The following is a 19889-nucleotide window of genomic DNA, read 5'->3' as shown; positions in this document are numbered from 1 at the left end:
AATGAGCTGGACAAAATCAACCGGCGTTTCCTTTGGGGAGAGTCGGGAGAGGGAAGGAAGATTCACCTTGTCCCTTGGAAGGAGATCTGCCAGCCTAAAAGTAGGGGGGTCTTGGCATTAGACAAGCTAAGGACAACAATAAAGTTTTATTAATGAAGCTCCTCTGGAGAATGTGGCAAAACCCTTCTTCTCTTTGGGTTCGTCTGCTCTATGGCAAGTATCGAAAGGACAAAATCTTTGGGGGCCCTAAGGAGAGAGTTGTCAATTGTTCTTCCTGTGGAAAGGGCTCAGTGCTGTGTTTGCTGAATTCTGCTCGGGGGTTGGCCTGGAGGTGGGTAATGGTAAGTCCATTAGCTTCTGGTATGACACCTGGATTGGAGATAAACCGCTTATAGATGTTTGTAGATCCCCCCCGCCTAGCAATAGCTGCAACTGGAGGATTGCTGATGTGGTGGACTCTGATGGGGACTGGATTTGGTCTAAGTTTGATACCTTCTTGAGCCTAGATACTCTCCTCAGAATCAGGGGAGTTAAGATTAGTAATCTTGAGGAGGACAAGGATAGGCATTGCTGGGCCCTGACTAACAATGGAGTTTACTCTTGCAAATCTGCCTTTGAAGCCTTTACGCTTGACAGATCCGACCCTCTCTCGGATACTTGGAAATCCATTTGGGCTCTGAAAATCCCTTACCGAATGAGGAGCTTCCTGTGGCTGGGAGTTAAGGACAGGTTGCTTACTAATTCGGAGAGACATAGACGGCATTTGGCGGATTCAGGTGTTTGCAGTAGATGCAGAGGCCATGTTGAAACTTTGTGCCATGCCCTTAGGGATTGCTCTAGAAGTAAGGAGGTTTGGAAGAAAGTTCTCCCACACCACATTCTCCCCTCCTTCTTTGCCCACTCTGAGAATGACTGGTTCTCTAATGGGGTTAATGGAAAGTTACTGGCTAACTTGGAGTATGGTGACATTTTTTTTGCTATTATTTGCCACCAACTCTGGAAATGGAGGAACGAGGAGATCTTTGGTGAGAAGACTGTTTTTATTCAGAACTTACCTGAGTTCTTCTCGAATAAGCTCCTTACTATTACTGAGAGCTTCAAAGGGGACCCCCTTGCCACGTCTACCTAGAATAAAGAGGTTCACCTTGTTGGTTGGAGCAGGTCGAAGGATGGGGTGGTGAAGTTGAATACGGATGGCTCCTGCCTCAACAATGGAAGAGTCGCGGCCGGAGGTGTTCTCAGAGACGTGGGGGGTGCCTGGATGTCGGGGTTCACCCATAACCTGGGATTGGGCTCGTCATTTTCAGCGGAGCTGTGTGGTATTCTTTCTGGTGTCAAGCTTGCCAGAAATCTGGGTATTAAGAGGCTTTCTGTGGAGTCTGATAATAAGGAGGCCATTAGTATGATTTCTAATAATCATGTTATTTGTCTTAATAGCCAGAACCTTATCAAAGCTATTAGAAGGCTTGGCTCCTCCTTTGAGTTCTTAGAGTTCAGCCACATCTTCAGGGAACAAAACCGGATTGCGGATCGCTTGGCGGCGGCTGGGCATGAGGGGATGTTAGGTGTTACCACCCTTTCTGATCCTCCTTTCTTTCTTTTGTCTCTCCTTTTAGAGGATAGGGTTGGTGTTAGCTTTCCTAGGCTGATCCCAGGCTAGTGTTGTCTTCGTGTTGTCTTTCTTTTCCTGCTTCTACCAAAAAAAAAAAAAAAAAAAAGAAGAAGCATACATAAGGAGTGAAATTTACAAAACTAATCTAATGTCAAGGTTCTTTATATTTTCAGACGTAGTTTAACACATCTTATCAAATAAGACACTTGCAATATATGTTTTCCAAAAATATTTTTAGTATATAAATATAAGGATTAATTTCAAATAAAACTCTCGTGGTTTCATGTTTTTGCAGATCAATACATGTGATTTTTTATTACAAAACAAGCCATCTGGTTGACATTGTCAGCAATTTTAGGTTGATTTTGTCAAATTTGGCCAAATTTGGCAAAGTCAATCCAAAATGACTAACGATGTCAACTACATGGTTTGTTTTGTAACAAAAAAAAAACCACATGTACCGATTTGTAAAAACGTGAAACCACAAGGTTTTATTTCTCCATGATTTGCCCTTAGTTTTGTTTTGCAAATTGCCTCGTAAATCACCAGTTTTATCGCAAATAGCATAGAAAAAGTGAGGGGTTGTGAAAATAAAAGTGTTTTGGGATAAACGAGTAAACCTGCATAATGGAGTAATACATGATTATGCCTAAATGTTTTGTAAGTCAAATGGTAATAAAAAAAAGATTATATACATATAGAAATGTTAAGTCAAATAGTAAATGGAAAATTATATTATGTAGATGTTGATGATTATGCCTAATTGAAGGGTAAGCCTCTTAATTAACTACCGACAAGTTAAATCTTTATGGACCAAAGCGAAGATTGTTTTTTTGGAGGATTAATGTTTTCACTTTCTTACAAAAGAAAAAAGGCATTTTTTCTTGTTTTTATTGCACTGTTATTCTTAATGATAAGTAAATCCAACTCATAATTTTATTAAAAAAGAGAGATGGAATAGAATGATTAGAAATTGAAAAGATGAATCATGGGATTTGGATAATGATGCTAGTTGAGTTAGTATGCTGCATAAAACATTAGTTCATAAATATGTCACAACTTCATTTGCCCTTGGATTATTGTTGCCTCCTTCTCTCTTTCATCCCTCCAAATTTAATCATTCTTCATTTTGAAACTTCTAACATCATAGTAGTTTTGTTAATTTATATTCTTCAAAATAAAAAGTCATTTAGCTCGGTGACAGATTAAAGATTCACTGTCTCTCGTGATTTAGAGATGTTAAATTGATATTTTTGGTGTTTTTATATAAAAAAAATTAAAAACTCGTACATAATTTCCATAGAATTTTTAGCATTTTTTGGCGACCAGTGAGTGCTCAACCCCCCTCTAGATCCGTCTCTAATTTAGCTCTTATTAAGCAATGTGATATATTTATTACACACTCCTTACACTCAATTGATTTAGTTTACGATGTTAATAGTAGCGTGAACTTAACATTAAATATCTATGAAATAATCATAAAGACTTAATCTTAGAGTTCAAATCTAGATGTTGTTGATAAAGGACGATTTTGTGATGCTACATAATAGGATATTTTGTGTATATTGGTTAGAATAATATTTTGTATCTCATTTAGTTTAGATATTTTGTATTTCAATCTCTTTAAAGAGGTTATCTCAATTAGTCGGAAATTTAGTTGAGATCAAATACTTTCATGGTATCAGAGTACTAAGAGGTCTAGTAACCTTGAAACTCTATTTTTCTCTCTCTCCCTTACTTTTTTTTACATAAGAATGTCTTTCAATTACACTACTTCTAACTCCTCAAGCCTAGCCATGTCTTCCCTCTCCTCACAAATCAATGATCAAATTTCTCATAAGCTTACATCAACAAATTTCTTGCTATGGAAGACACAGTTAATGCCACTACTAAAAAGGCAAGGGTTGGCACATCAACCGTTACTGCTCCCGCTAAGAAACTGCTACCGAAGTTGTTAATCCGACATATAAGATCTAGGAAGAATATGTCCTCAGTTAGATCATCTCATCCTTATCTGCAGGCATTTTGCCTTATAGCCATTGGAGCTGAAACTGTTTATGTTGAATGGGCAAAGCTTGTTAAGCGTATTCCACAGTTTCTCGGTCTCAAATTAGAGACCTTAAACATCGTTTGCACAATCTGAAAAGACATAACGACACTATCTCAAATTACTTACAGTCAGTAAAACATATCAATGATCAGTTAACTGCTTTACAAAGTCCAATTTTTTTTAGGACGATTTGGTTGAGGTAGCTCTTGACGGCCTCAGTTTAGCCTACATGCCTTTCACAGTCAGTCTTTTAACACATGCCATAATTTTAGTCACCTAAATCACATTGTCTCTGCTCCTCTTAACATAAGTTCACTCATTTCTCATAATTATAAGGGTGTTGACCACATAACCAAACAATGCCCCTCACCCAAGCTCAATCATAATTTCTAATCCAACTATAATCCCTCTTCCGATGTTGCCACTAGCTTATTAACTCTACTATGACTCGCCATCTGACTGTTGATTTAGGGAACATTAATGTTCATTTCGAATATGACGGTTCCGAAAAAGTTACAATAGGTAATAGAAACACATTTACTATTTCCTATGTTGGTCATTCAAAGTTTAATTTTTCTAATTCTTCAATTAAGTTTCATGATAATTTTCATGTTCCAAAAGTAGTTAATAATCTATTGTTTATTTCTTCCTTAACTAATTCAAACCCTATATCTTTGAGTTCTTTGCTAACTATTTTATTTTGAAGATATACCGAGGAATGAAGAAATTTTTTCTCTACACCATGTCACTTCCTTAGTCAATTCATCAAGTTCGAGATTTTCATATTTCTATTTGTCTGTGTCATGCTAGATTAGGTCATGCTATATTACACGTAAATCAGTCACAGACTATTATATTCTACTCGGTACCAATTTGATTTCCTAGAAATCCAAAAAGCAATCTACAGTTAGCAAGTCATCATTAGAGGCAGAATATACAGTTGATCTCCTAGAAATCCAAAAAGCAATCTACTAGTAAGTCAGGAAAAGCAACTACAATTTGTGAACTAGTATGATTAAGCTAGTACGGTTACATTGTAGTCAATCATATGTTTCATAAAAAGTTAAACACATCAACTTTGATTGACATACGGCTCGTGAGAATGTTGTGAAAGGTTTTATTACTACTCCTTATGTTACCTCTTAAAATCATTTGACTTGCTTATTAAGAATATACATGATTTTTTATGAAACTCATTTTCTCCAAGTAGGGATTACTGCCATTGTCACCATCTTGAACATGTGGGGGGTGTTATTGGAATTCAGTTTACAGTTAGTTGTTAGCTAACTTCTTCTTCTTCTCTCGCTGATCTCTAACAACTCAACAATATGAGCTCTGTCAGTTATTCTTCCGTTTTTCTTATCACTGCATATACGTTTAGTATGTATAATGATGCTATCTATCATTCGATGTATGTACTCTAGCACAATGTTTTGATTCGAAATAAATTCTTGACTTCATATGAAATTGATTATAAATGGATGAGGCAAATTGATAAATTTTATGAATTAATTTAGCTTCCAAACCCAAATTTGAAATTGAATAAAGTAAACAAGGTAGAAAACTAGATAGACAATAGAGGAAATAAATAAAATGGAGCTATGTAGATGCTCAATCATGGCTCTCAAATGGTACTCAATGAGCATGAAGACAAGCTAGTAGTGGGAAATAAGGATGTTTCAAAGATAGATATGAAAATAGGAATGGAGGAGGGTGTAGGTGTCACAACTTTAATACAATCCAAAGGGTAAAATTGATTGGGTTTTAAAAAGGTGTGATAAGAAGCAGCAGCATTTTATTCACTTGGACATGATGTTGTTTGCCATAAAATGTCACTACTTAGAAAGTGTACTCATAACCCATTTTGGAGCTTCCATAACTATATATCTCCCAACTCAATTTCTTAGTTTCTCCCCAAACCCATTAACAAAGTTTTATCCTTTTTCTTATTTTCTTATTTTCTGTGTGAACTCTTCACTGTTGTTGAGAAAAAGCACTAAAGTGCGCAGGATGCACACGATAGGAAGAGAAGGTGCCGTTTGCACATTTGTCAAAAAAGCAATGAACAGACTAAGCCGAATAGCGGCTGCATATAAAATGCCTAATTAATCAATCAGTCCCACCCAAGAAAAATAAATACTACTACTAAATGTTTTTGTTTGCTTAAGAAAAAACATTCCTTTTCCCTCTACTCAAAGCTCCTCAGAAAGAAAAGGCCATTGGAGCTTCTCTTTCTTTCTCTCTCTCTCTGAAACCTCTGGAAAAAAACAAACTTTTGAAAGAAATAAGCATTACATGTATTTGAAAGCTGCAACTTTTACTTGAATTTTTCATCTTCTAAGTTACTAAGTCGTTTTTGAAGAAGCTTATACTGATCCCTTGATCTGTATTTCTACTGTTTCAGCTTCAATATCTCTATTCATTACAAACCTGGGGTTGTTTTTGTTTTGCAAGATTGATCTTAGAATTTGAGTGATCCATGTCTTCCGATATCAGCTAGAGATTTTCATTTGCTCATTATCAGCTCTTCTTTTCTAATTTTATTTTAAATCCAGGTGAAGAATCATTTCGAAAAAGTCATGGAAAGTTACAGTGACACTGAGTGCAATGAAATTTGTATAATGGATCTTGCAAGTTTGAATCTTTATTCCCATTTGTGAGTTTTTCTTCTTCTTTTTATTAGAGTAAAAGAAGGGGAGGCTAATTGCCTGTTAATTGGGGGTGGTGGTGTGAGGAATGGGTTGGGATCGTTTTCTATTGGCTACAGCAGGACCACCGATAAAAGCACGAGCTGGGTTAAGGAGAAAGCAGGCAGGAAGAGGCTCTTATAGGGGAAGTTAGCTTTGGGGCAAAACTAGGGTTTTGCTCTGGGGGGAGGAGGTTTTAGTTAACTAACAAAGTTGGTTTTGCTTGTTTGGTTCGGTGGTTTTAGAGTGGGGGGGCTGGTTTTAGGACTTTCTCAAGGAAGATGGGTACTGCTGACTTGCAGAGTATACTCAGGAGCCTCTGCTTCAACACAGACTGGAAGTTTGCTGTGTTTTGGAAGCTAAAGCACCGAGCTCGAATGTATGTCTATTTTCTACTTTCAATTCTCATATTATTGTCAAATGACTTTCTTAATTTGAAAGGCTATATATAATTACTTAATCTTTTTAGCTCTTGTATTTGTTTTGTTCTTTAGTTGGATGTCTTTTAGCTATATTTGGATTTAGCATTTGACTGCATATTGGCATATGAAATGTAGTTTTTTGAAGTGTTTGATTCAAGGTGGTCCAAGTTGTTTAATTAGGGCAATGGTACTGAGTAGTAGGAGGGGCTCAACTTAGTTTATAGGGTTCTGAACAAGATTACTAGTCAATTTAGCCCTTCAACTTGTTTCAAAGTATCAATGCTACAAAATGACTTTTAGGTATTAATTTAGTCTTATCATTTTTAGCCAAATTAGTCCATAAGTAAGAACATGTGATGTGTTAATTTCCAATTCTGAGATGTATCATTTTGGACTTTCTTTTTTTAAAATGTCAATTTCAAGGACTAAATTGATAATTCAAGTTCATTTTTGGTAAATTGGCTCTTCCGGCCAAGTTGAAGTCCCAAATTGATCCTTTATATTAGCATGCCATTTTATGGTTTAATGATGTAAACCTTGGAATTTAAGATGCTTGTTTTTCACTATGAGTTTGTTGTTTATCTTTTGGCTGAGTTTTTGACACCTTAACATGCCTATTCAATTCTATATTTTTTTTTTAATTGGTGAATGTTCAACAGGGTGTTGACTTGGGAAGATGCTTACTACGAGAGTTGTGAGCAACATGGTCCTTTAGAGAATAAGAGCTTCAGAGAGACAATAGAAAAAATGTGCCATGGTCATTATTCGTATGACTCTCTTGGATTGGCAGTGGCAAAAATGTCATATCATGTGTATTCTCTTGGAGAAGGGTATGACTCTATCCATGCTGTATTTTGTATGTTCTTGCAATTCTGTTAGCTTCGAAAAAGAGACCTTTGAGTTATTGAGTATGCCACAAATAACTGCTGTTTATAAATCTTTAAGCCTTTTGTTTCCTCTATAATAACTTCTGTTAAATAATGTTTTTTTAATATTAGAAACCTTGCAGCAGTTGCTCTTTAAATCCTGAATTTTGTCAACATCATTTGGGTTTGAACTCATGCTTTGTTTTACAGAGTTGTCGGACAGGTGGCAGCTACAGGAAAACATCGATGGATCATTGCAGATAAGCATGTAATCAGTTCCATCTCATCACTTGAGGTAAGGGGTATTCTTCCAGTTGATGAATTCAAGATTATGTTGTTCTACATTCATAATAGAATTTGATAATCTACACTCTACTGTGGAAATTTGTTTATAACCTCCCTAATCCTTGATTTTCATGGGCTTAATTTTTCAGTTCTCTGATGGCTGGCAAAGTCAATTTTCAGCTGGGATCAAGGTATTGCCTTCATTTTAAATGTTTGGATTATCCCACACTCATTGCAATTGCACTGGTATTTATGTTCTGCCCATAATCATTTGTTTGTTGGATAGAAGAGTGACTAGGCTTTTTTGCATTCTGCTGTTATAGTGACCTTTCACATTGTGATTATTGGCACCATGACTTATTTTGTTCTAGTATCAAACACTTTGGATGCATCATTAGCTTGTTTTTACCATTACGGTTGTTTTTTTGATACGTCGAACTTACTTATAGGGTAGACTTTAGTGTATAGGACAGAATCACAATTCTTTCAAGTTCTGCCCTGTTGAGATCAGAAATAGGGATAGATTTTCTTGCTGTATGGTGATGGCAATTTGTCTTTTGTTTATTTCTACTGATAAAATGAGATCCCTGATGATGAAATGTCATTCTAATGCTTTTGCAGACCGTTGTTGTTGTCGCTGTTGTTCCCTACGGAGTTGTACAGCTCGGATCTTTTAATAAAGTAAGAGCACTCTAGCTAACTCTTGGGTGCATTTTCATATCCTAGCCTGAGTATTGAACTTTGAACTCTAAAACTACGTTTGGTGTGTGCTCTTTGGGAGTCATTAAGAATTCATATTGTACAGCATTTGCTATTTTTGGTATAATTATCTCTTATGAAATTATTTAGCAGAATGACTTGTCATATGGTGAGTAGACTGTAGAAATTACCTTGATAAAGGAAAGAATTTGAGGTAGTGAGTGTTGCTGAAAACCCGCATCTAAGGTAGTGGGTGTTGGTGAACAAATTGATGACATCCAGTGTTACTCAAGCTGAGTATGTTGTCAGATGCATACATCTGTTTTATAGTCTTAAGTTTGTCTTTGGCACAGGTCCCTTCGACTAAGGTAAAGTTTTGGGGGGTAACATGAGTCGGTTTGTTAATGGCATCATTTTTTCCTTTACGAGTCAAGTTTGGCTAGAGTAAAGAAAAATAATTACACGATGAAAAAGTGTTGTGCAAGTGGTACTGTAACACAACAAAAAAGTTGCAACATGTGTTCCCATAAAACCGCTAGCTGGAAAACGTTTAACTTGCCAATCGTGCTGCTATTGGAGCATTGAAATCACTGCATTTCTTACCTGGTCAAGTCTTATACAACATATTAAGGGCCTTAGATGCTTGGTCCCTATATTTCTTATATGATAGGCTTGGTGCACTTCTTAGGTTTGTGTGTAGGCATACATTGAAGTCATAAGCTCACAATCTAAATGTTAATGAAATTCATGTTTCTTTGAGTGGAACAGATTGCTGAGGATGTGAAGCTGGTCACGCATATCAAAAACGTCTTCTCATCCCTTCAAGATTCCACAGTAGGGCATGTAACTACTCCACTGCAATATAGTACGAAGAATCCTTCATATCTGGTAAACGTCTTTGCTACAACTTAGCTTATTGGTTTCTTTGAATGGAGTGATTAATGGTGATAATCTTTTATGTCTTTTCTGTTTCAGCCTGATTTACTTGCAAAAGGTTTGGATTCAGAATCAGAGGTTATTCCTGATTGTTTATCTAGTCTAGATAAAGCTACTGTCAAGGGTGGGCCAGAATATCAGTTGCCTATGTTCCCTTATTTACCGAAACATGGTGACGATTCTTCTTATTTTTGTTCGCTTCCTAGTATCTATCAGAATAGAGCAGTTGAAGCAGTAAATAGACATGGAGGGTGTGGAGTATCCATACCATTGAATGATGAAAATTTGAATTTACTTCATCTTAGATCAAGTATTTCCTATTTGGGGCAGCCGAATCAAGTAGGAATAAATTTGGTAGATAACCACCAATTTGGAGGGAAGAAAGACCCGAGTTGGGGATCAGAATCCAATTTAACCCCACATTTAAATAATTCTACCGAGGACAGTATTAATTTTTGTGATGTACTTCCTACTGAAAAGTTCAGTACTGATCTTGTGAACTTCCCTCCGGACCTCCTTGACTCTATTGTCTGTGGTGGACCAGCGTCAGATGGTTTAGATATATATGTAAATGGGGTCCTGAACATGCCTGAATCATCAAACGTTAACCTCAAAAGAGATATGGAGAAGAAGCTGGAGTATCAAGGTGAGTCACGTCATATAGACGACTCAAACACATTTTTAAAGTTCTCTGCTGGCTTTGAGTTGCATGAAGCTCTAGGACCCGCCTTTTCAAAAGGGTGTCTGTACTTCGATAGTGAAGCCGAAAAGACTGAAGCCAAAAACATTGTTGAGGAGGTGCTGGAGGGAAAAAGTGTTAGTGATATGACTTGTGACAGCGGTTCAGAAAATCTTCTAGAAGCAGTAGTAGGCAATATTTGCTCTAGTGTCAATGATTGGAAAAGCGAGAAATCAGCCTCTAAATCAGTGCAATCTATGCTGAAAGCTGAGAAAATGGCGAAGCCTTCTAGCCATATTGAACATATTATTCATTCAGCTGGTTATTCAATTAATCAGCAGTCTGTTATTCAAGAGGATATGCAGCGCTGCTCAAGCTCGACAGGAGTCCGTGGCGCAATGTCCTCTAAAGGATTTTCATCTAATTCTCCAAGTGCCTGTAGTGAACAGTTGGATAGGCATTCAGAACCAGCTAAGAATAACAAAAAGAAGGGGGCTAGACCGGGTGAAAACTGCAGACCCAGGCCGAGAGACAGACAACTGATTCAAGATCGTATTAAGGAGCTGAGAGAGCTTGTGCCGAATGGGGCAAAGGTAACTTTCCTATGATCCAGTTGAGTTTAGTGATGTTATAGCCTATTCATGAAACCCCTTGCAAGATATGTGCTGAAGATTCCTATAAATTGCACAGTGCAGTATCGATTCCTTGCTGGAGCGTACAATCAAACACATGCTCTTTATGGAAAGCATCACAAAGCATGCTGATAAGCTCAATAAATGTGCTGAATCAAAGGTACGGACAAAGGACCCCCTTATCGATGATTTGCTTCTGGAAGCATTAATTTCAGGATACCTTAGTCTTCTGAAGTTGCATTCTTCGCAATTCTTCTGCCAAGTTTAATGCAAACTTGTTAGTAGCTCTGCAAGTATTCGATTGAAATTCTACTGCCTGTTTACCGAGCTTCCATTAAAGGGCAAGCTTATTTCTAAAGTTTCTGTTACCGCACCATTTGATTGACTTACTGATAATAGCAACCGGCAATGGACTAACGCCATTATTGAATATGCAGATGCATCAGAAGGGAGCAGATACCACCAACTATGAGAAGGGTTCAAGTTGGGCAGTGGAGGTTGGAGGCCACCTAAAGGTTTCTTCAATAATAGTAGAGAACCTGAACAAAAATGGACAGATGCTTGTAGAGGTAAGGGGTGTTGCTCATCTACTTAATGCATATCATTATGTTGTTTATGGCTGAAATGCTGAAATATGAAGTATGCATGCTGAAACTCGGAAGATGTGTAGAATATTTGTCGTTAACATCAAAGGGTGGCCCGGTGCATTACGCGTCCCTGCTAAGCGAGGGTCCGGGGAGGGGTCCCACCACAAGGGTGTACTGGGGGCAAGCCTTCCCTTGCCAATTTATTTGGCAAGTGGCCGCTCCTAAGACTCGAACCCGTAGAATATTTGTCGTTAACATCAATTCAAAAGAAATTGTTAAATTCTGAAGCATTTGTGTTGTGTCAACCATGCAGATGCTATGCGAGGAATGCAGTCATTTTCTTGAAATAGCAGAAGCTATCAGAAGTTTGGGGCTGACTATCTTGAAAGGGATTACCGAAGAGCATGGTGAAAAGACATGGATATGTTTCATGGTTGAGGTAGGACTAAATTCTGTTTTATACTTCTATTAATTTTCAGGCACGATAGCAAACAAGACCTTTATATTCTTCCTCTTCATCTAGGTGTGTCAAAATAGGTTATGGGGTCATAAACATGTCCTGTCGACCTACTCTGATGACCCGTTAAGTGTCAATCCGGACACAATCTACATAATAAACGGATTGACACGAAAATCCTAATACGACCCATTTAATAAACGGGCTGACACGACACGACACTACCCATTTTGACAGCCCTATGTGGAATTACATGGTCAACATAAAAGTTGCCTTTTTTTATCTTCTCCCTCATAGCACTAGCCTGTGATTTCCAACTAGACTTGCATTCAGCTGCCCACTGCGCTTTTTTGGAAACTTGTTATCATCTGTTTATTTATTTAATTGGTAAACCAAATTGGAGTTTGTTTGATTGAGTTATAGTTACCAGAATGTTGCTTACAGATTATGATACATTTTCAGGGACAAAACAACAGAGTTATGCACAGAATGGATATCTTATGGTCACTAGTGCAGATATTACAACCCAAGAGTCAGACTACTTCAAACTAACAACTAGTGGATTCATTATTCTACTGTTCCTCCTCCTGTGTAATACCGATTTTCGATTTGTATTTTTTAGTTGTGATTTTTGCTTCTATTTCCAGCTTTGTGTTTGAATATATTTTTTGTATCTGCTCTTCAATGCTGTCAAAGAGTGGCTGTTGAAGCTGTAAAAGAAGACTCAGAAAATGTAAATGGCAGCAGGCAGGGAGTGAATGAGTGATTGAGACTTTATTACAAAGATAATTTTTACTCTCACAATAAATTTCCATTGAAAGAGACATTCATAAGAGTTTAAAATGAGGGAGTCTTGAATTACCATCTAATCCTTTGGACCTGAAATAGGACAAGTATTCAGTAATATTAGTTTCCCTATATATGGGTTGAGTTCCAGACAAAAGTTCCTTCACTGCTCCATACAGTTTATACTTATTTGCTGTGCCTGGATAGAAAAAACATGCTACTGATGCTCTGGCTTTGGCCCTTCCTGCCACCACTCTATGCTCCACACTTCTGAACTTGTCATTTGTGATTAGCTGTTCAATTCAAAGCCACAAACATTTTAAAAAACACATCTTTATCTTTACTTCCGCAACTAAAGCCCTGATTTGACATGTCTAGGTCTCCTGTGTTTGCTAAATAATCTGATTGGTCTCTGAATTTTGAAGACAAAAGGGGGAAATATACCTGCATGAAGTCTCCAATGTTAACTACAAGAGCTCCTGGTTGAGGAGGAACATCAACCCATTGATGTTGATTAAGAACTTGGAGTCCTCCAACGTTGTCCTGGAGTAATATGGTGATGAAAGAAGGATCTGTGTGCTTTGTAGTCCCAAGAGTCAAGTCTGGCTCTGGACAAACTGGATAATAATGGCAAACAAGTGATTCTGTTTCCATGCATTCTAGTGTTGAAAGATAGTCACTTGGCAGCCCTAGTGCCTCCGACAATAACTCAGACAATGTTTTGCTCATCTTTATCATGCCTTTCATGTATTCATTTACTGCTTTTCTGCACCACCAATCACATCACATCAGATTTTGCTCAAAATCAAGGAGGATTTAGTGTAGCTAAATAGAGCTGGAATTTGGGGTGTCAAAATGGATAATCGTGTTATATATATATTTATACATTTAGTGTCGAATATTTGACACCGCCAACCCTAATCTTCCGGAGATAGGAGCCAGAACCATCCCTGGTAGAGGTGGTTCTGGCGGTCGAGAGGGTGGAGCTCCGCTCCTGTATATATATTCCACGTGATTATATATGATATAAATGACACAGAAATGATAATTGTGTCAAAGTGGTCGTATCAAGCAATCGTGTCGTCATGACAAGAAGTGACATCCCTAGCGGGAAGTATTTGTTCCCAATGGAATCCGTTCCAATGAAACGAGGAATCCTTAATTAGTTTTCTCACATGAAGGGAATGAAGAGAAATGTTTCTCCTAAATTGGATAAGACAGAGAAAATGATCTCTCTCTCCACTCTATGGAGGTCCTCATCTCCATCCCTATCATATCCCCCACAAGGTCTTTTGTTATAAAAGAACAAAAATCTAACATAATACTATTCTAATAATATTATTTTTATTATTGAATATTCCATAATTTTCTAAATAGATAATTTAAGATATAGAATTCTAAGTAGACTATTTTTAGATAAAAGTAGGAAAAAAAATTCTTTCTTTTATCGATTTCGAAGTAGAGAAATGTGGTATTTTTTTTAGATAAAAGAGGGTATGTATTTTACAAAGTTAGTAAAAATAATAATTTGACTAACCCATTATAATTGGAAGAAAATTTATTATCCATCACACAAAAAAATAGACCGCACTTAATTAAAATAATATATTACATGAGTCAAGATGATCCACCAAGAAAAAAAAATGGGTTTTTTTTAGGGCACAAATTTTGGACAACCACTAAAATCAATTAGACATGCCATAGAATTAAGTCAACATACTACAATTTCAAAAGTTGATAGAAATCAATAAGTTAAAATTCCATTCCATGTCATCAAAGTTAATGTTCCACGTAATAAAAAAAACTAACACGGTTAGTTATGCTAATTTTATAAAACACGTACCTTCTTTTCTGAAACAAAAATATACTACATTTTTCTACTTGCAAATCGATGAAACCATATATTTTTTTTTCTTTTTACTGACTTTTATACTTATGTTTTATAGATCATGTTTGTATGTAAATTTTTAAATAAAATTTGAGTAATGAAAAATGAGAATTCTCGTGGGAATCTGAATCTCCATTCCACGGTAACGGAAGGATGGAGATTTCCCATCTAAACGAGGACGGGATGGCCATCCCGAACCTTCCCGGTCCCATTTGCAATGCTAAGTGTAGCTAGCTACCTGCATATGCTCGGAAAGAGAAGAGGATCAAGTAAGCCATCCTGAAAATCAAAAGCTATTGTATCCCTCCAATTTGCAGGTGCTTTATTAACAAGAAGATCCCCATTGCAGAAGTATCTCACTCTTCGCTTCCTATCTCGAGAATACCACTCCATCTTCACTTCCTGAGGCTGTTCATGAAATCGTTTAACATCTTCAATCATATCATCAAGAACACTAACTGGAATTCCATGATTTATCATTTGAAAAAACCCCCAATTTTCTGATGCATTTCTTATCTCCTTCACTATCTCTGCCCTTCTTTCCCAGTCGTCTTCGTACCCTTCCAAGTCTATCACCGGAACCTCTTCTTGCCGGCCAAAGTTAAGAATCTCCGGCACATTTTCTGCAGGGTGGATGAAGAACTTGGGGATCTTTGTTATGCCTGAATCAATTAAACCTTTTACACCTGCTTTTGTTTCATCAAAAGCCTTCACTTCTTCTGCTTTGTTGTAGAATTTCGAACCATCTTCTTGAATTGAATTTGCAGTTCCAGAAAAGATCACTTCCATGTTTTTGATAGGATGAGTGAAAGATGAGAACTTGATGAGTAGAAATAGGTTATCAATTTAATGGTGGCCAAGCTTGCATAATAAGAGAGAAGAAAGCTTACAACTTATTTTTTTAACATTAATATGTATAAATATACAAGTTTACCACTAACAAATGAGCAAATTACATCATAAATATGCATTTGGAAAGATATTTTTGTGGTTTTAAAACGTAGATTTACCTCTAATATATAAAATTATATAATTTACTTCTGAGATTTTCATTTTTATTGAAAATTTGAAAATAGGAGTTTGACCGTTAACCATGTTAAATTGGAACTTTGAAATATTAATCATGTCTAAGATATTTACTGCAACACAGCTTTTTTTTTTGTTAAAATATTAATAACTATCTCTCACATATATTAGGTAATCACAAAATTTTTTTTTTGTCAAACTGTTAAAATGTATACGTTACTACTATATTTACAAATAACCAATAAAAAATGAATGAAACTATTTTAATTTATCGATAGAAAGTCTAATATGATAGTCAAACAACTTTAAAACATGTTCATTAAAATATTTTACTAGATATGGATAAAATTAATCTTGTTTAAAAACGTTAATAATAAATTTATACAATTTCATATATTAGGATCAACGTTAGAATCAAATTTAACTGTAGATTTCTTTTTTACTAAAAACATCCAAATTTGTCTAGGTATGCGATAATATTCAAAACAAAAAATTTTGCGCTTTTTTTTACTCTAAATGCACCATCCTAACATATAAAACATTTTTAAGTAAAAAAAAAGAAATGAAATGACTCAAAAAAAAATTCTGTTTATTAATAATTATGATGAAAATGTATATCTTTGCATATGGATATTTCAAACCCGTGTTTGTAAACTTTTACCCCCGTCCTATTATATAAGTCATTTTAGAAAGTGATTTTTTTTCTAAAATATAAATCGTTTTAGTTTTCTAAGATTTTCTACTTTGGTTTTCCAATCTCAGCATTTAATTTTTACCTTTTATCCATGTGTTTTTTTAACATTTCATTACTTACTCCCCAACTATTATAAGAGAGATTTTTTTTAAGTTAACCAATCTAAAATTCATTAATTTTTTTTTTAAAAAAAAAATTACGCACAATGCGCTTACATTAAAGAATAAAGAAAAATCCCCACCAAACCCGGATGTGATTCGAACCCATGACCTCCCAAGGCATAGGTAAGCTCTCAACCACTAGGCTAAGAGCTTCACCACATCTAAAATTCATTAATTTGATTCTATATTAATTATATTCTTTAATTTGTGTAAAAAAACTCTAGAATGACTTATATAATGGGACTGATATAGTATTTATTTATTAAAAAGCTGGGAGAAAGAAAGCATTATAAAAGCTAAATTTTGACGTCCGTGCTTGTAAACTTTTAAACCACAAAAAATTATCTTTGTGAATATGTAAAATCACAAAATTTATTTTTATATTTATCCACTAATAAATTATAATTTTTTTTTTGTATAAACGTAAGATTATGGTTCCAAACGCTCAACCTCTTCAATATTTATAAAAAAAATTACTAATAATTAATTTTTATTTTTGAAAGGATATCTTCTCATGTTAGCCGACTTCGAATCATTTCGGAACTAAGGCTTTGTTGTTGTTGTTGAAGGGATATCTTCGGGATTAGGGAACGTTTCAAGGTTACAAAAATAAAAGTTAGAACTTACATATTGCTCAACTTATGAAGATTTTAACAACCGCAACAAAAATTAAATAGAAATAAATGTATCACAAGAATCATTTTTTTACCGTCGTGATCACGGATAGTCATAAATAATTTGACAGAAGTAACAGAAAAAAAAATATTATAATGAGAGAGAGAGAGAGAGATAGAAAAGCCAAAAATTAGAGTTACATAGTGTATTAAAAACAAAATGCAAGAGAAAGCAAAAGATGTCTTTTTTATGTTGAAATGAAACAAGATATGATATGGTGATGGCCTTTACATTGCCTGAAAGCGAAAGGTCATTTTGATAGAAATATTAGATGAAGATCTCTTTCACTTGCTGACAATATTTAATTAGTATTTAATCTGCATCGATCAAGATTGCAGCTGGGTCTCCTTTTGGATTTTTCGGGACCATTTATTTCAATAATTACTGGCCAACAAGACAAATTTTTCTTTGTTTTTCACCAAAACATCAAAACCAATCAAACTTTCTTTTGTTTTATTTCTTTCCATTTTTAGTTTCACTACTCTATTCATTATATTGCTTTCATTAGAATCAAACAACAATTAAATACTCTCAAATTAAAATTAAAATTAAGTGATTAAAACCAAAGTATCGAATGAGGGTAATGTGGCTAAAAAACAGGGTGATGTGGCTCTTAAAATTGACATAAGCAAAGCCTATGACAGAGTGGATTGGAATTTCTTAAAGGCAATTATGTTGAAACTGGGGTTTAATGAAGCTTGGGTGCACTTAATTATGCTCCGTGTTACTTCTGTTCGGTATTCAGTAAAAGTTAATGACAAAGTGATTGGACCCTTTGTCCCAGAACGGGGAATAAGACAAGGTGACCCATTATCTCCTTACCTTTTCCTTATCTGTGGTGAAGGCTTGTTTGCTTTATTAAATCGTGCTGAATCAAAAGGTAGATTACATGGTAATCGAGTTGTTAAAGGAGCTCCTTCGGTGTCTCACTTGTTATTTGCTGACGATGCCTTCCTGTTCTTTAGGGCGTCGATTGAGGAAGCCAGAGAAATAAAGAATATTCTATCCATATATGAAAAGGCTTCGGGTCAAGCAGTTAACTTCTCGAAATCCGGAATTAAGTGTAGCAATAATGTGAACCCTCTTCTAGCTTATGCTATGTCACAAATAATTAGGGTTGATAATTCACTAGATTCGGGCAAATACCTCGGGCTCCCTTCCCTTGTGGGTAGGAAAAAATCCGCTATTTTTGCTCACTTCAGAGATAGGCTTTGGAATAAACTTCAAGTTGGAGGGGTCGTAATTTGTCCAAAGCTGGCAGGGCAACTCTCATTCGGGCTACTGGACAAGCCATTCCTATCTACTTCATGAGTGTATTTCTATCGCCGGTCTCTACCGCTACTGAACTTCAGAGAATGCTTAACTCCTTATGGTGGGGTTATAAGCAAGATGGGTCTCGAGGTCTTAATTGGATGTCTTGGGAGCGACTCTGTATCCCCAAGTGTCAAGGAGGGTTGAGTTTCCGTGACTTCACTGCCTTCAATGTGGCGATGTTGGGTAAGCAAGGGTGGTCTATGCTATCCTCTCCAGATTCTTTTAACAGTCGTATCTTCAAAGCTAAATATTACCGTCAATCGGATTTCTTGAGAGCAAGACTTTGTCACTCTCCTAGTTTTATATGGAAAAGTATCTGGGGATCTCAAATTATCATTCGTGAAGGTATAAGGTGGAAAATTGGAGACGGTAATTCTGTTAATGTTTGGTCGGATCCTTGGCTGAGAAAAGTTGATGGAAAAATGACTGAAACCCCGACGATTGCAGGATTGGAGAATTTAAAGGTCTGTGATCTTTTTATCCCGGGAACTCGCGAATGGGATGTGGAAATGTTGAACGAAATATTTATCCCCAGGGATGTGCAAGCAATCCAGAACATTCCTATGAACAGACCTGGTACTGTCGACAAAATTATATGGAATGAAACGCGAAATGGTCTCTACTCGGTAAAGAGTGCTTATCGACTGGGAACGGAAGTAGTGGCTCAAAATGACCAGTGGAGGGTAGCGGGTAATTGGAGGAAAATGTGGAGCATGGAGATTCCAACAAAAGTTCGCTACTTCTGTTGGAGAATTGCCCGAAACTGTTTACCGGTACGGGCTAATCTACTGTCACGAGGTTTGTCAATTCCCTCTACTTGTGTGCACTGTAATACTGGATATGAGGACCTTTGGCATCTATTTGTTGCATGTCCATATATAAGGGAAATATGGGCTGACAGTAATCTGCTTAATCTAATTGATTCTTTGTCTTTGGATGCTGATGGTTTTAACTCTTTATTCTTCGAAATCATCAATACTCAATCTAAAGATATATGCTGCAAATTCTTAATGATTTTGTGGAGTTGGTGGAAAGCTCGTAATGATAAGCTATGGAAATGCAAAATAACTAGGAGTCGTCAGGTTATTATAAGGGGTTTGGACTACCAGTCCAATTGGGTGGCTGCCCGTAATCTTAGGAATATTGCTATTCTGCAGGATCGGCCTGTGGTCTGCTCGAAGTGGCATCGCCCTTCTCAGGGTCTGGTTTGCTGTAGCATTGATGCTGCATTTTTTGCTGCAGCAGAAAAACTGGTTCTGCTGCTATTCTTCGATCAGATGAGGAGCGTTTTTTGTCTGCTCGGGTTAATTCTATAGATGGTCTTCAGCTGGTGCACGAAGGGTAAGCTACAGCTTTGTTGAATGCACTTAATTGGATGAAATCGGCTGGTTTTGAGCATGTGCTTCTCGAGTCAGATTCGTTAAATGTTGTTC

The 19889-nt window shown here is 36.3% G+C and overlaps 2 protein-coding genes across 3 annotated transcripts; one reads left to right on the top strand and one right to left on the bottom strand.

The window, feature by feature from the left end:
• Positions 1 to 5580: 5580 nt before the first annotated feature.
• Positions 5581 to 12710, top strand: LOC136229210 (transcription factor bHLH155). 2 transcript variants are annotated; one of them, XM_066017842.1, is made up of 11 exons: positions 5585 to 6728; positions 7431 to 7601; positions 7848 to 7932; positions 8072 to 8113; positions 8544 to 8603; positions 9390 to 9509; positions 9597 to 10829; positions 10927 to 11028; positions 11306 to 11437; positions 11769 to 11894; positions 12375 to 12710. In XM_066017842.1, exons 1-11 carry the CDS (start codon positions 6631 to 6633, stop codon positions 12462 to 12464), a joined length of 2259 nt encoding a protein of 752 aa, XP_065873914.1. In that variant the 5' UTR covers positions 5585 to 6630; the 3' UTR covers positions 12465 to 12710. The 2 variants fall into 2 exon arrangements, with proteins under 2 accessions (XP_065873915.1, XP_065873914.1); XM_066017843.1 differs by lacking the exons at positions 11769 to 11894; positions 12375 to 12710 and having other exon boundaries at positions 5581 to 6728; positions 10932 to 11028.
• Positions 12711 to 12739: 29 nt separating this feature from the next.
• On the bottom strand, positions 12740 to 15502 carry LOC136229211 (1-aminocyclopropane-1-carboxylate oxidase homolog 1-like). Its single transcript, XM_066017844.1, has 3 exons — positions 14825 to 15502; positions 13143 to 13464; positions 12740 to 12991 (listed from the first exon to the last, which is right to left on the bottom strand). Exons 1-3 carry the CDS (start codon positions 15373 to 15375, stop codon positions 12740 to 12742), a joined length of 1125 nt encoding a protein of 374 aa, XP_065873916.1. The 5' UTR covers positions 15376 to 15502.
• Between the last annotated feature and the right edge of the window lie 4387 nt (positions 15503 to 19889).

Source organism: Euphorbia lathyris, chromosome 5 (assembly GCF_963576675.1).
Source record: "Euphorbia lathyris chromosome 5, ddEupLath1.1, whole genome shotgun sequence".
NCBI classification, from domain to species: Eukaryota; Viridiplantae; Streptophyta; class Magnoliopsida; order Malpighiales; family Euphorbiaceae; genus Euphorbia; species Euphorbia lathyris.
Note: the sequence above shows the minus strand (reverse complement) of the source record. Positions and strands in the feature narration are given on the sequence as shown.

Bases quoted from the DNA above. Each gene is read 5' to 3' on its own strand.
- LOC136229210 (XM_066017842.1), top strand. From the start codon at position 6,631: ATGGGTACTGCTGACTTGCAGAGTATACTCAGGAGCCTCTGCTTCAAC. The intron at 7,602-7,847 runs GTATGACTCTAT...TTTGTTTTACAG, and splicing joins GTGTATTCTCTTGGAGAAGG to AGTTGTCGGACAGGTGGCAG. The intron at 11,895-12,374 runs GTAGGACTAAAT...ATACATTTTCAG, and splicing joins GGATATGTTTCATGGTTGAG to GGACAAAACAACAGAGTTAT.
- LOC136229211 (XM_066017844.1), bottom strand. From the start codon at position 15,375: ATGGAAGTGATCTTTTCTGGAACTGCAAATTCAATTCAAGAAGATGGT. The intron at 13,465-14,824 runs GTAGCTAGCTAC...TTGGTGGTGCAG, and splicing joins CTCTTTCCGAGCATATGCAG to AAAAGCAGTAAATGAATACA. The intron at 12,992-13,142 runs GTATATTTCCCC...TGAATTGAACAG, and splicing joins ACATTGGAGACTTCATGCAG to CTAATCACAAATGACAAGTT.